The 14691-nt window shown below is 56.2% G+C and overlaps 1 protein-coding gene and 1 long non-coding RNA gene across 2 annotated transcripts in view; one reads left to right on the forward strand and one right to left on the reverse strand.

Annotated features, from left to right (window-relative positions):
- Nucleotides 1–1340, forward strand: part of LOC118550100 (uncharacterized) — a 29439-nt gene extending 28099 nt beyond the window's left edge. Inside the window, exon 5 of the long non-coding RNA XR_013440627.1 lies at nucleotides 689–1340. This is a non-coding gene — a long non-coding RNA (uncharacterized LOC118550100). The remainder of the gene's footprint in view (nucleotides 1–688) is intronic.
- Nucleotides 1–14691, reverse strand: part of ZFHX2 (zinc finger homeobox 2) — a 28765-nt gene that overhangs the window by 9319 nt on the left and 4755 nt on the right. The window contains exons 2-4 of the mRNA XM_036114765.2: nucleotides 2283–4376; nucleotides 1569–2086; nucleotides 734–974 (exon numbers count right to left, since the gene is read on the reverse strand). Of these exons, the coding sequence (XP_035970658.2) occupies nucleotides 734–974; nucleotides 1569–2086; nucleotides 2283–4326 (2803 nt within the window). The 5' untranslated portion in view covers nucleotides 4327–4376. The remainder of the gene's footprint in view (nucleotides 1–733; nucleotides 975–1568; nucleotides 2087–2282; nucleotides 4377–14691) is intronic.

The raw sequence follows: 14691 nt of genomic DNA on the forward strand, positions 1-14691 counted from the left end.
ATTAGCACCAGTCAATGCTGCCTGTTCCTGGTTCCTGCTGCCCGCACCCTCACCCTCACCCGCTGCCGCCGGCCCCTACAAAGCCCGGATGCCCGTGCCCACCTCTGACAGCCCCTTCCAGGCTCTTCTCCTGCACCCTCTGGATCAGTGGCGCCTGGCTGGCTGTTTCCGGTCTCTGCTGGTACAACCTCAGCTGCCTAAGGGGGACCCTAAGCCCAGCCTTCAGGCTGAAGACCTCCTAGGAGATAGGAAGAGGCTGGGGAGCTCGTCAAGGGCTTCCTCTCCCTGCTGCCTTCGGGCCAGGTCCCCAGCTCCCATCTCCCATCTCCTTCCTTCACGCCCTGGCCCAGCACGAAGTGCATCCCATTCTTCTGCTTTTCTACTTCCTCTCTCCTTCCTGACCAGCTCCTGCCGCCCCCCAGCACCTAGCGTTGCTGGGACACTGGTCACCATTTGGAATCACTGGGTGATTCCTCCTCACCTCCCTTCCCATTCTCTGCTCTCCACCCAGCAAAGCCCCTGCCCTTCTCTGCCTCTCCCTCCCACGAGCCTCCTGCTTCCCCCTTCACTGGGCCGCCCCACTGCTCCCCAAGTCCGGTTTTATCAGCCCTTCACGGCTGGCTCCTTTCCACTTGCTCTCAACTGCCCACAGACCCGGTTCTCCTCACTGGCATGCCCTTCTCCCCAGCCCCAGCTCCCGCCGCGCGCCGCCGCCCAGCCCCCTCTTCCTCACCGGGAGTCCGGAGCTGCCCGTGGCTGAAGCTCAGGATGCTCTGCAGGGCCGAGAGCCCTTCCTCGGCCGCGGGGCCGCTGTGCAGCAGCTGCAGGCGCCGCTGGGCCTGGGCGTCGCGGTGAGCCGGCGCGCGCAGGTGCTGCAGCACAGCCAGGCGGGAGGGGGTCTCCCACGCACACAGCAGGCAGCGGAAGAGCCCCAGCTCGGCCCCGGCCGCGGCCCCCTCCATCTCCAGCAGAAACTGGAAGCGCGGAAAGAGGCTGCTCAGGCCAGAAGGGACAGGCCCCTCTAGATCTCAGGGGCCCCCTCCGCCTCCCCAAGGGGAGCCTGACCAGCAGCAGCCCCTCCCTGCCCATTCCTTCTGCCCTCTTGAGCACACCCTTTTCCCTCCTCTGGCCACCTGGATATTAGTGCTTTTTCTCCCCCATCTCCTTCTCTTCCTCCTACCAATCCTGGCCTCCCTCCTGGTAGGTGAATGGAATCTGCTTCCATCCTCTTGAGCTGGTGACAAGATGGCCTGAGCAGACAGACACCCCCCTCCCTCTCCCCACCCCCCGCTCTAGTCCCAAACACCAGAAAAACTGAATAAAGTACTGGATTCATTTTCTCTGAGTCCACCATCCTTTGGTCTCCTCTCCACAACCGTCTCCAAAAAGTTGATGATCCTGGTACATACTTGCCATTTTATCCAAGCCTGCCACCCTAGGTTTTCCCATCGCTCTCCCACTCGTGGGGGTCTCCTCAGTCCACCCCCATGCCCTTCAACTCTTCTCTCTCCCCAGGGGCTCTGTGTCGGGGCCCCTCAAGTGCCAGACCCTCCCTGGCCCACTCTCACCTTATAGATCTGGCTGTTGTCTTCATGGGCTGCACCCCGGGCGTGCAGCTGCATCTTCTCCTTGCTGTTGGACTCGAAGTCGCAGATGTTGCAGCGCAGGTGCAGCGGGGTCATGGAGCCGTAAGGGGCCCCGTCTCCCAGGGGCACCGGGGACGGGGAGCCCATGGCCCCGCCCCCCTCCCTCAGGTGGGCGGCCAGCTGGTACTTCTGAGCATGTTTGTCGGTCTTGAGGTGGAGCTGAAAGTTGGCCTTGAGCTGGGTGCCATAGCAGCAGAGCTTGCAGCGGTGGGTGTCCCCGGCCACCTCCTTCCACTCGGCCTCCGGGAGGCTTCGGCCCACGCTGCAGTGGTAGAGCAGCAGCTCCAGGCTGTCCGTGCTGAAGGCCTGGCACACCAGGCAGCGGAACACCTTCAGGGACGGGCTGTCATCTGGGGGCGGTGAGGTGGGCAGGCTGTCGGACAAGGAGCCCAGGAGCTGACTCGGAGGCAGGTGGGTGTCCGGTGAGAGGCTGCCAGGGGCTGGGCGACAGACACAGATGAGTGGCCCAGGGAAGGAAAGGGGCGGGTGGGCAAATGAGGACAGTGCTGAGGGAGGGAGCTGGGGTTACCGAGTGTGGGGGGGGCGGCCCTTGGGAGGAAGCAGGGACTTGAGTTTGGGCCTGGGGAAGGGAGGAGGGGAAGCAGGTGCAGAGCCCGGGCTGCTTACCCTGCTTACCGGCTGCGGGGAACTTGCGAGCAGGTGCTCCGAGGTGGTGGAAGCCGTTGAGAAGCAGCTGGGCTTCCAGGGGCTTGTCCGGCCTCAGCCCGGGGCCAGGCAAGGGAGCCTGAGGCTGCCCTAGGGCCTGCGGCCCAAAGTACTGGAAGAGTTCAGGGGAGGTGGCGGGGGCAGCTCCGCCCGGGGGCGGGGGGCCTGGCCCCACCAGCCCGGGGGGCAGGCCCAGCGGCAGCCCCTGGTGCAGCATGAGGACATTCTGCATGTGCTTCTCGGAGGTCATGTGGATGCGCAGGTTGCGGGAGATGTTGGTCTCATAGCTGCACACCTTGCACTGCCAGGACGATTTGGTCTTGGGCTCCTTGTCCCCGGCAGAGGGCGGGAGGGACGCCTCCGGGGAACTGCCCCGGCCGCCGGGGCCCGCCTGGAAGCCCTGCAGGTTGGCCAGGTGCTTGTCCGACTGCGTGTGGATGCTGAGGTTGCCCTTGGTGGTGGTGGAGTAGTTGCACACGTCGCAGCGGTAGGGCTTGTAGCCGCAGTTGTAGCTCTCGCCCCGGGCCAGGCGGGGGTGGGCGCCCCCCGCGCTGCAGTAGCTGCAGTGGCTGTTGCTCTCGGGGTGCTTTTCCCGCATGTGCACGTCCAGGGTCTGCTGGTACTTGTAGTGCCAGTTGCACTTGGGACACTTGAGCGTCTTGCAGGAGTTGCGAGAGTGTAACAGAGACATGTGGCTGGACAGGCTGAGGCCCTGGAAGGCCGCAGGGGCCGGGCTATAGTCTTCAGCGAGGCGGTAGGGCTGCGGTGGGTCGCTGGGGTCTTCGGGGGAGCCGACTGGGGCAGGGAGAGTGCCCCCCTCCTTGGAGGCGGGTGAGCTTTGGTTGAGGGGGGCGCAGAGCCCTCCATCCTCTTCTTGCCCCTCGGGGAACCAATCCGGCCCCGCCTCACCTGCTGCCATCGGCGATTCTTTGGCTTCGGTTGGGCTGGGGTCCCAGGTGGCGGGAGGTGTGGGCGGGGAGGGCGGGCTGAGGGTCGTGACTTCCGCAGGCAGGACAGGAGCCTGGGCTTCTGCCTCAGGGGGGCCATCCTCGGGCCGGGCTACATTCGCCTCCGTGCCCACCGTGCTGCTATTGTCAAGGGGGGCTTCTAAAGGGGGCCGAGCAGCTGGTTTTGGTTCCAGAAAGCTTAGGAGGGCCCTGCAGCCCTCCTCTGCCGCCTGGAGGACAGCTGGGTTACCGGGCAGGCCCAGGTGGTGAGCAGGGGTCAGCTTCACCCCATGAGACTGTGTGTGACCCACAAAAGCCTGGAGCCTGCTGAAACCCAGGCGGCACAGGACACAGAGCCAGAAGAGTGCCCTGTGGTCTCCTCCCCGGCTCCCCGTAGGGCCATCTTTGGGATCTCCGGGGGGGTTTGGAGCCAGCTGGTAGCTCCAGAAGGCTCCATCCCTTCCCTCACAGGTGGCCGGAGATGGCGCTGAGGTATCATGGGACAGAATTTGGTCAGAAGAGCTAAAGCCTTGGATTGGGTCAAAGCCATGTTGGATGTGAAGGGCAGTGAGGAGTGCAGGGGGCGGGTGGGCAAGGAGGGGCAGGCTGGGCTCTTCCTTGATTCCCACCTCGCCCCAGGGGAAGCCCTTTGGTAACAGGAGTTCACTGCCACCTGACAGGGACAGCTTGGCCACGAGGTAGGCCTCGCCACCAGCTGTGAAGAATAAATGGTTGCTTAGGTCCATGGGAGGGAGCCCTCCTCCTTCTTCCTCCTGCTCCTCGTCCTCTTGCACTCCTAGGTCCTTTGGTGAGAAGCCACCACAGCCAGGCTCTTCTCGGGGCTCCCCGGTCTCCTTTGGTGGGACGAGGCCACAGCCCGACTCCAGGGCCTGTCCCCCTGGCTCTGAGGGCCTCATGCTCTCAGAGCTGGAGGGGGCAGCAGGGGGATCTTTGGTGACAGGATCAGCAGGGGTGCTGGGGAAGGAGGTGTCCGGAGGCGGGGACGGGGCATCGTGCCCAGGGGTGGGGGCGGTGCCAGTGGTAGAGGATGCGTTAAGGGTAGCCATGGCAGACGGAGGAGTGCCGGGGGTTCATTTCAGCGTGACAGCCAGTAACCCTGGGTGGGGGGGAACGTGGAGAGAGAGGGGGGCCGTGAGGTGGCAGGAGAGACAACCAGCCAGGCAGTCAACCCTCCAGCTACTCCAGCCCCACTCTCTTCTTCCCCGAGCACCAGACTCAGGTACCCGCTTGCCAACGTGAAGCTTCACCTTAGTACTAAGTCTTCAAACTTAACATGTCCAAAATCAGAACTCTGTATTTCTCCCCTGAACTTGTTCCTCCCATCTTTCCTATCTCCAAAATTGGTACCTCCATTGATCTGGCTGCTTAGGCTAAAAGGCTAAAAGGTGGACGCCTGGGTGGCTCAGTTGGTTAAGCGTCTGCCTTCAGCTCAGGTCATGATCTCAGGGGCCTGGGATCGAGCCCCAGGTCAGGCTCCCTGCTCTGCTGGGGGTCTGCTTCTCCCTCTGCCCCTCCTCCCACTCATTCTCTCAATCTCTCTCTCTCAAATAAATAAATACAATCTTTAAAAAAAAAATCAATAAAAACCTAAAAGGTTCCTCTTGCCCCCACCCATATGCAACTGGACAGCAACCTCTCAGACACCTGTCCTGTCCCCCACCAGCGTCGTCTCCACTAGCACCTGGGTGGCCCCAGCCACTGCCCTTCCTGAACCAGGGCAACGGACCCCACGGTGGCCTCTGCTCCCACTACTGCCCCTACAACCCAGTCTCCTTCCTTCCAGCAGCCAGAATGATCTTTCACTTAATTCTCAATTAGGAAAAATGCCAGGGCGCCTGGGTGGCTCATCGGTTAGGCATCTGCCTTAGGCTCAGGTCATGATCCCAAGTCTCCGGATCAAGTCCCGGCCTCAGGCTCCCGGCTCAGCGGGGCGTCTGCTTCTCCCTCTGACCCTTCCCCCTCTTTGTGCTTTCTCTCTCACTCTCTCTCTCAAATAAATAAAATCTTAAAAAAAAAAGAAAATAAAAATGCCAAACCTACCTATATAAAAGTAGACCAAATAATATCAGGAACCCTTTCATACTCATTACTCAGCTTCAAAAGCCACCTGACAGGGACAGCTTGGCCGGTCTTGTTCCATCCATATCCTCACCCACTTCCCCTTTTCCTATATTGTTTTAAAGCACATTTCAGGTATCATAAAGAAGCATCTTTTAAAACGTAAATTGTACTATATTCTGCTTAGAACCCATCCGTGATTTCTCACTGCACTGTGAATAAGATCCAAACTCCGTCCCTGATCTACAAAAGGATCTATCTGATCTGGTGCCTACCTACTTCCGACACACCTTAAAACCCTCCACCCTGCCTGGCTGGCTAGCAGCGGCCCACTGGCCTTTCTGTTCCTCAAACACGCCAAGTTCATTCCCACCTTAGGGCCTTGCCTAAGGCTAAACAGCTTACTCAGTCTGACAGGAAGACTCTTCCCTAGACTTCTGCTTAGCGGCTCTGTCTCATTCAGGTCTCTGCTTCCATATCCCCTCTTCCAACAGGCCTTCCCGCCCTACGGAGGCTAACATGCCCTGGGGGTTACCTTCTTCAGAGATTTAGCACTACCCGGTATTTCCTGGTTTACTTATTTCTCCCTTCCAGAAGGTAAGTTCCAGGGGAGCAGGAACTCTGCTTTATTTATTACTCTATCATTGGCACCAAGAAAGATGCCTGCCACATAGTCAATACATTATCTGTTGAATGAGTGAACTCTAGGAAAGACCCTCAGATTTTCCACTCGATGAAGGGGTTGTTTCCCTAAGTCAAGGTCCTCTAGCCAGAGAGGCCACAGTGAATTTTCACTGGCCTGCAGGTGCCCTCCAGATCATCCATCTCTGGTCTCAGCATGTGGAATAGGTGGGGGCTTCCCTGGCCAGTTGGAAGACAACAGCTTCTATGTGATTAACCTCCTCCTCCCCAAAGAGATTAAAAAAAAAAAAAAGTAACAGTAATATTATTAAAAGCTATCCAGGTACATAAACCACGGTCCTGGCACTGTGCTAAATGCTTTCATCAATAATCTCATTTAATCTAACAACCACCTTACTTTACAGATGAGGCAGCCAAAGACACAGAGAGGTTGAGTGAGCTGCTGACTGTCACACAGGTCCAAGGAGGTGAAACTAGAAAAGGACTGGCGGGGCACAGAGACCTGGGCTCCTCCAACTACCTGGATCGTCCTCAGACCCAGTACAGACCAAATACACCTCCAAAGGTCTAGCAGTCAGGATTCCTGGGCTCCCTCCAGCTGACTAGAAGCACCGGGCCTCCCACGCCCCACAGTTTTACCTTGATTACCCCACCTCCCCGCCGCACCCCCACCCAACTCACCAACTCCCCAGACTTCACCATCCCATACTTCTCCCAATGTCCCAAGTGGCCTGCATCCTCTCCAGTTCTTACTATCAGCCAGCCTCTGACTTAACCTTCAGCGCTCAGCCCAGTGCCGGGAAGGGATGTGGCCTCTCCTTCCTTGGGCCACCTCTAACCCTCACCTTCAGATTCTTCCATTAGGACTGGGTCTTCAGTCTGGCCCCACCTAGCCTGCAGGCCCCCTTTCCCACCTCCCCCCTCCTCCTGGGGGGCTAGCCAGGCGTGAAGACGGAGCCATTAAGGAGCTCCGCGTGGGGCTGGATCAGCATGCTAATGAAAATGCAAATCAGCACCTGGGCGAGGGGTGGAGGGCTGGGGGTGGTGCGGGGGGAGGTACTTGGAGAACCAAGAGGGAAGTAAAGGAATTAGATGGAGGGGTTATCCTACATAACCAGAAAGCAGAAGCCCAACACTATCTGAGAAAGGTGTCCCTCCTACGGACCCCTTGGGGGTAGGTGAGCTGGCTCACGAGGGTCTGAGAGTCCACTGTCACCCCCCACAGTGAGGACCCGCTACCCTTCCGCTGCCCCACCTGGTGAGAACTGTGGCTGGGCCGGAGGGGCTTCTCCCAGGCCCTGCCACGGAGGGCTGACCTGGGTGGTGCTCCGTCCCCGCGGGGCCACCGTGCCTACATCACATCGATCAGCTGCTTCCTCCTGCCTCACAACTCCAGATCCAACTTCAGAGGAGGTGCTAGGAAGACCTAAGACCCAAATCCTCTCTCCAAAGCCTTTATTTCCCAGGCCTGGAAAAAGACCCAGCTGATTGCTAGCTAGAAACCAAAGGAGTTTAGCTTTGGGCTAGCTTGTGGGTGAGACCCAGACAGCCGAGGGGAGGTCGGCAGCTGTTTAAAATTGCAAATCTCTTCCCCACCTCCCCCTCCTCCTCTACAGGAAAGAATTGCAATTGCAAATTTATCTCTGCCTCAGTGCACCCTCCTTCCTCACTCCCCCCTCTTCTCTGCGCTTCTCCCCTCACCCTCTATTTATTACAAACCTTTAACTGCTGCAATTAGTTTTTCACCTTTTCCCCCTCCTTCCGTTTCCCTCCTCCTCACTCTTTTCTTCCTTCCCTCTCTGGGTCTCTGTCCCTCTCCTTGCCCTTCCTACCTGGAACTCGGTTTGCAGCTCTTGCTGGAGATGATGCAGAACCAGATGACAGACCAAAAAGTCACCCTCCACCTACCACCCCCAGGCCAAGCGTCCTGTCCCCCCTCAGACCACTGCCATTCCTCCTGTAGGTCCAGGCTGTCCTTAAGGGCGTCTCCTGTCCCTTGGGGCACATCCTAGATGTGGGGAAGGGGAGAAGGCGACCCTCAAGGGCCCTGGCATTCCTGCCTCTGGGGGAGGGAGGGGCCGAAGAGGGCGGACCAGGCAGAGGGTGGAAGTGGGGGGACCGTCAAAGGAAAGGTGGCAGCAAGGGCTGGGGCCCAGGAGGAGAGGGGTTAGGGGAGCCAGCAGGCAGTGGCGGCGGTGTGATTAGAGCGGAGATTGATGTGAAGGGGCGCCACGGACGGCAGAGAGAGTCAATAAAACGAGAGGATCACATTAGAGGCGACAGAGAGAGCTTTAAATTACAAGGCTGCTGCCACCGAGGGGGATGGGAGGAGGCAGGCCTGGAGCCAAGGGAGGGTGGAGAGTTCTGAGGGTGTAGTCGTCCCCTGAGATGAATCTTCCAGCTCCAAAATGGCCCCAGTCTCCAGAGCTCCCCTGCTGCCCCTTCATCCCACTTCCCTCCCTAATGCTTCCTTCCCTCACAGGGGGAGGAGGGAGAGAAAGCTATGGAGAAATAGAAGATATTTTTTTTTTCCTATTACCCTCTTCCTCTTTCCAGAGCCGTGTCCCTGGCTACTGCTCAGATGAGAAGGGAAGGATGGAAGTGCTACTTTCAAAGCTCAGCTAGGGAGGGGTTGCCCCACAAACGTCATCACTGAACTGCACGTATTAGTCCATGGGAGGTGGACAGAAAGACACCCAGTTAATAGCTGAACAAGAATTCCTCCTTCTTGATGTGCGCTCCCTGTTCACTGGGCAGACACACAGTACTTAGAACAGGAGGGAGCCTGGAGGCTCCAAGACATACAGTGGGACCAGAAAGCTATCGAGAGAGAGAGAGGAAGAGAGAGACAAAGAGAGAGAGAGGTTCTGAGATGGACCAAAAAAGGTTTGGGTGTGAAGTTACGGCCATCTGAAAAGGTGGGCTCTGAGACCACGCAAGACAGGCAGAACACAGTGAGACTTAAGACCAGAGAATTATAGGAGCCAAAGGAGCAAGGGCAAAGGAAGGACCAAAGAAAGGAGGCCCGAAGAAAGAATCTCTCCCTCACGGAGGAGGAATTAGGGTGTGGGTTCAGGTTGGCCTGTGGAAGCGGAGGCAAAGCCGGACAGGAGCGCTCCCTCCGGGTCCCGGCGAGACGGGGACTACCCTTGGGTAGCGCCCCCTCCCGGCCCCAGCCGACTACGCGAGGAAAAGGAACACTACTGCTCCCTAGTGGTTACAGAAGGAACATCACCAAGGGGAAGACAGGCCGGGCGGGGGTGGGGGTGGGGGGACAGACTGCCTTTCTCTTCCCGGCCTCCCTTCCTTACACCAGAAAGCAAAACCCCACTCCCTTCTTTTCTCCAAACCCAAGGACAAGGCAAAAGCTTTCGCAGGAAAGTCTGCCAGAGGGCACCAGCACCTTTGCTTAAAATTTGCATACAATGATTTCTGCATCAGAGCCCTCCAAACACTCTGGCCTTCCATTTTTCCAAATGTTGGATCTATCCCCTTTCCCTTATTTAGAATCAATTTTTAGGACCTTTCCTTTTCTCTTTTCCTCTCTCTGAAATTCTTGCCTACGGCACTGCTCTCTTCCACACTCACTTTGCCCTGGCCTCTCTCCCCATTTTGTCTCCTCAACCTGTTGCTTTCAAGAGGCCTCGGCCATGGAGAAGAGGTCTCAAAGAGAAAAAGGAAAGATGGAGTGAGTGCCCTGTCTCAGGGGGACTTTTTGGTATAAACAGCAAATAAACTCTGACTTGATGAGCTTTATTTTTAAGGCAGGGGAAGAACATGGGCTTTGGATTCAAGCAGACCCAGGTTCAGTGCTGGTTCCCCCACTCACCAGCTGTGCAACCTTGGTAAGTTACTTGTCTGTTTCCTTATCTGGGAAAATGGGAAGAATGATCCCTTCCTTCCTGGCCCACTGTGAAGACTATGTGACCACGCACACACTGGATGGTCAGGTTAGTTCTTTTCCTTCTCTCTTGGCTAGCTCCGCCCACAGAGCAGAGCAAGGTGTTTGCAGGTAGGTGACAACTTTCCTTCTGCCTTGCCTTCTTTTTTTTTTTTTTTTTTAAGATTTTATTTATTTGACAGAGAGATACACAGCGAGAGAGGGAACACAAGCAGGGGGAGTGAGAGAGGGAGAAGCGGTCTTCCCGCTGAGCAGGGAGTCTGACGCAGGGCTCGATTCCAGGACCCTGGGATCATGACCTGAGCTGAAGGCAGACGCTTAACGACTGAGCCACCCAGGCGCCCCTGCCTTGCCCCTTCTTGACCAGGACTCATCCTCTAATTTCTGCCCATTTCAAAAACTGAGGGCAGCATCTTCAATGGACAGGATTTAAATCTAAGTGTGCCCAGCAGCAGAGTTCATTTCTCACTTGGCCCTCTTGATTGCCAGGCCTTGAGACACCCCATCATCCCAGAGCAGAGAATGGAAGTCTTGCCTAGGCCCACATTTGGCCTGGGTGCAGAAGCAGCTCATGCTTGGATCAAAACTAAAAGGCCTCTCCCTGCATTTAAAACTATCATTTTCTCTGTCTCTAAATCTTACCTTCTTATTTAAAAAGAAAACAAAAAGAGGTACCCCCTTTATTTATTTTTCATATTTCAAGTTTTTATTTAAATTCTGATAAGTAACATAGAGTGTAATATTAGTTTCAGGAGTATTTATTCCTCTATTTTAATCCTACCTACCTCTCCTAGATCTCCCCATCTCCCCCTACCCCAAATATTTGGCAGTGTTTACTTTGTGCAATAGAAGTTTTGTCCACAGGACAGAAAATGAGAATGGCAGGGAATGAGACACTCAGGCAGGAGAAGGAGTGTCATGGGGGTAAAGAGACAGCTAAGACAGAGAGTAAGAGGGAGAAAGAGGGAGAGGTAGAGAAGCTGGGAGAAGGGGCTGGATCTTGATCCACACATGTGATTACTGAATCTCATTGAAGCCTCCCAGCTTTGACATCAGATTGGGCAGGTGGCCTGTCCCCACTGGGAGGGATGGAGCAAGGGGGCTGTGTCTCACACCCTGCAAGATGCTTAAGGTGGTCATGAGGGAACTAGGTGAGGTGTGAGGAGAAAGGAGAGACAGAGAGGAAGAAGACGGTGGGCGGGGGGCGGGGGGGGGAGGCTGGGAGCTGAAGACGGGGGTCAAAGGGAAACAGTGGACTAAAACCACAGCTAGCTAGTTGAACATCCATCCACATTTGCACGGCTTGTTGAGTGGGCTGCTGGAGGGGTGGATGTCCTGGAGAGGACTGGACCTCTTGCCCATGCTTCTCCCTTAATGACACCTCAATGTTAGGACAGCAGTATGGAGCTGTGATATTGTAGGTGCACCTGGCAGACTCAGGCTCAGACAACCCCACAAAGCCAGCTCTGAACCCTTCTTCTATATGAGGGGCACGGAGTAGTGCCCTTGAGTTCAGATTCGGGATCCTCTCTGATCCTGGCAGGGGGGACCTCTGTAGAAGACTGCGGATCTCTCTGCACTCAAAAGGAATTACACACGATTCCTTAGAATTATTTGGAAGAATACAATTGTAAGTGACTGTGTATATAAATAAAATCTGATTCTTTGAGTCTACATGAACCTTTGTGATGGTAACGACTCCATTTAAATAGTGTCACAACAGCAACTAATAATATCTTTAAATGTTTACCATGTGCCAGCACCGGGCTGAGCCCTGGCCAAGCAAGCACTGCATTACCTAATTCTCCACTACAATCTGATGAAACAGATATAGCTACTCATTCCCATTTTACAAACATGGAACCAGACTTAGACGGGTTAAGGATTTCTAAGGTCTCACACTTGGAAAGAAGTAGAGTCCAGACTGGACTCAGGTAGCCTGACCCCAGCACAATTTGTAAGCTTCTGAACTCGGGCTGCCGTGCATTTTGAATGAGGTCTTTGAGTTTTTTGTGTGTGTTACTCTGCCCTTATGTGTGTCTCGCCTTGAGCATATCAGGTCCTCTTTCAGCTTGGAAGGTGTTGGTCAGATGGCCGCTCTGTTTCTTAGAAGATGGGCCAGAACAGGACCACTGCTTTGTGCAACTCCAGGGGGCGCTATTCACACTGCAGTCAATGAGGGGCCCTGGCCATTCCTTTTGTGTGTTTGTGTTTGGGGGTGTGGGTAGAACTAGATATCAAAAGGTCGAGTTGAGGATATGTGTATTCATTTGTGATAATGTCTCTTAAAGTCTACATATGTGCATCCATAATAGCATATGGACTTCAAGACAAGCAGTATGGTATTATATAAGAACGCGGCCTTTAGGGTCAGATGGACTTGGAATCAAATTTTAGTTCTGGTGTGTATTATGTACGTGACTTCTGGTGAGTTGCTTAAAAACTGCTTCTTCATATACAGAATGGGGAATAGCTCCTCATGGAGTTGTGTCCATTGAGATGATCATTATCCAGGCCAGCACTTTGTGATCAATAAGTGGAAACGATAATTATTCATCCACGTGCCTTATTCGCTGAGTCGGGGTGTACGTGTGTGTTTACTGCTTTCTGACTGTGTGTGTGGCTGAGGGCCTGGGTGGAGCGCTGTCTGTCCCAGCCCCTCTTCGGGGTGAGTGAAGGTGCTGGCTCTCAAGCCTCCGGCTCGGTCTCCCCGACGGCCCGGTTCTGCCCGCGCGGGCCGGCGGCGTGTCCGGTGCGGGTGTGTGGCCGCGTGCCTGTGTGTGCTCGGCGGCCTGGCTGGCGCGGGCGTGTTTGGGGTGGTGGTAATTACTGGGATGGCCCAGCCCTAATGAGTGTGATCCCGTTACACTCTCGCCGCCTCTAATGGAGCTAACCTCATTTCACAGCCATTAGAGATGGAGATGAGGCCCCGCCCACTGGCCCCGCCAGCTGCAGCTCCCGCAGCCCGGCCACGATCCTTCCCTCCGGCTCGCCATTTCCCCGTGCCGCCTCTCCGTCTCCCGCCTGGTCTTTCTGCTCCTCCTTCCAGGCTTCCCTGCCCTGTTCCCCATTGTTCTTTTCCCTCCCGTCTCTCCGCTCCCCACTCTTCTCCCCTGCTCCTGGCGCGTGCCCTTCCCTCGGCCTCCCCCATGCCTGGGTTCCCTCCCCCTCGCTCAGGTCCGCTCGGCCTCCGCATCGCCACTCGCCCGTCCTCTTCTCCGCGCCCCTCCTCCGCCCTTCCCCGCCGCTGGCCCTCCCCTCCCCCACGTTGCCCCGTCTGGCCAAAGGACAAATCTCAAGGGGAAACCAGCAAAGACAAACAAGGAGCAGTGACTTCATTATCGTCGTTAATTTGCCACTTCAGTTCCTCCCACAAGGGTCAAAGCCAGCACGGCTTGAACTCAGGACTGCCACGGAGGCTGAGCCGGGGCTGCCTTTTCCGCTGGAAGCCTCTCGCCAGCCACTCTCCCTCCCTCCTCCTCCCCGCTGCCTTCGCTTCCCGGCAGGGGGTCAGGCGCCCGGTTTTGCTCCTCCATTTCTCTCCCCGCTGCACAGCCTACCGCCCTCCTTCCTTTTTCATTTAAATTGTGGCCTTCACTCCAGCTCCAAGTCACATGGTTTTTACCTCGGACTCCTTCTCTCAGTCGTACTCTGCCTCTCCCCGCCTCTCCCACTCCCTGCCCCATCCATCCTGCACCCCTTCCTTGGCCTCCCCTGGCCTTCTCTCTTCCTAACTTCAAGTGCACTCCTTTCCCTGAAGCACCAGGATTTATCTCTGGATTTTGGAAATCGGGTAGCCAGAAGAAGCTGGAGGTGGAAGAAGGCATTCAGGCCCAAGCAGGCCAGTGGTCCAGAACTTGGAAAGGGCTGGAGAGAAAGGAAGACAGCTGCCGTGGGGGCAACAGGCCCATGAGTCAGAGGAAGCAGCAGAATCCAGACTCAGACATCCCAGACTTGAGAAACCACCTCCAAGACCAGAGATAAAGGAGGACAGAGCCAGCCAGAGGGCCTTGGGCTTGAGACTTGGGGGGGGGGGGGGCTGTCACCAATAAAACAAGGATTGAAAGATTTGATGATGGAAATGGCGTGTATCCCATCAGTTCCTCAGGGAAACCCAGTCTAACGCTCCGTCCCACCCTCTGCCTTCCTTCACTGAGAAGCCAGATGACTGGCAATTGACTCTTAACCTTTCTTCCGATCCCAGCCCCAAAGAGAGAGGCTAAGGGTAGCTGGCTGTGACTGGAGAAGGCACTAGGGAAATGTCCACACAGGAAGTAAAAATTTCTGGCCCACACCCCTCCTGCCCCACTGACTGCACATCGGCGCGCTACACGGAGCGAGACCCTGCATACATTTACCTTCTCTCAGAACAGAGCTCTTGCTACTGTGTCCTAAATGCACAGGCCGCCGAGCCGGCACCGGGCAGGTGGATGGCCCTGCGGCGATTCCAAGGCTGGAAACTTCGCTTTCATGGAATCCCTTATTCCTGCCCAAACACAGGGGCAGCTCCTGTTCTCTCACTTGACTTTGAAAGAAAAATTTTGAGGGATGCCCAGCTATCTCGGCAGGAATTTAGAAAAAGATGTCTCCCTCCAGGTATATGCAGCCTGCACTTCAGTGGTATAGCTTGGTGACAGGAGAACGGGTGGATCTCAGCCCAGCCACCCCTTACACGGGGCACCCCAAACAACCGTCCAAAGGCCCCGGTCTCCAGACTAGTTTCCTACAGGAGGGGGCTACTGAGAGCCAATGGCATTACCTCAGGGTGCCGGAAGGCCCTCTAAATCTTTCACCCCTGTCTCAAGAGCCT

The sequence above is a fragment of the Halichoerus grypus genome, chromosome 8 (genome assembly GCF_964656455.1).
Source record: "Halichoerus grypus chromosome 8, mHalGry1.hap1.1, whole genome shotgun sequence".
NCBI lineage: Eukaryota > Metazoa > Chordata > Mammalia > Carnivora > Phocidae > Halichoerus > Halichoerus grypus.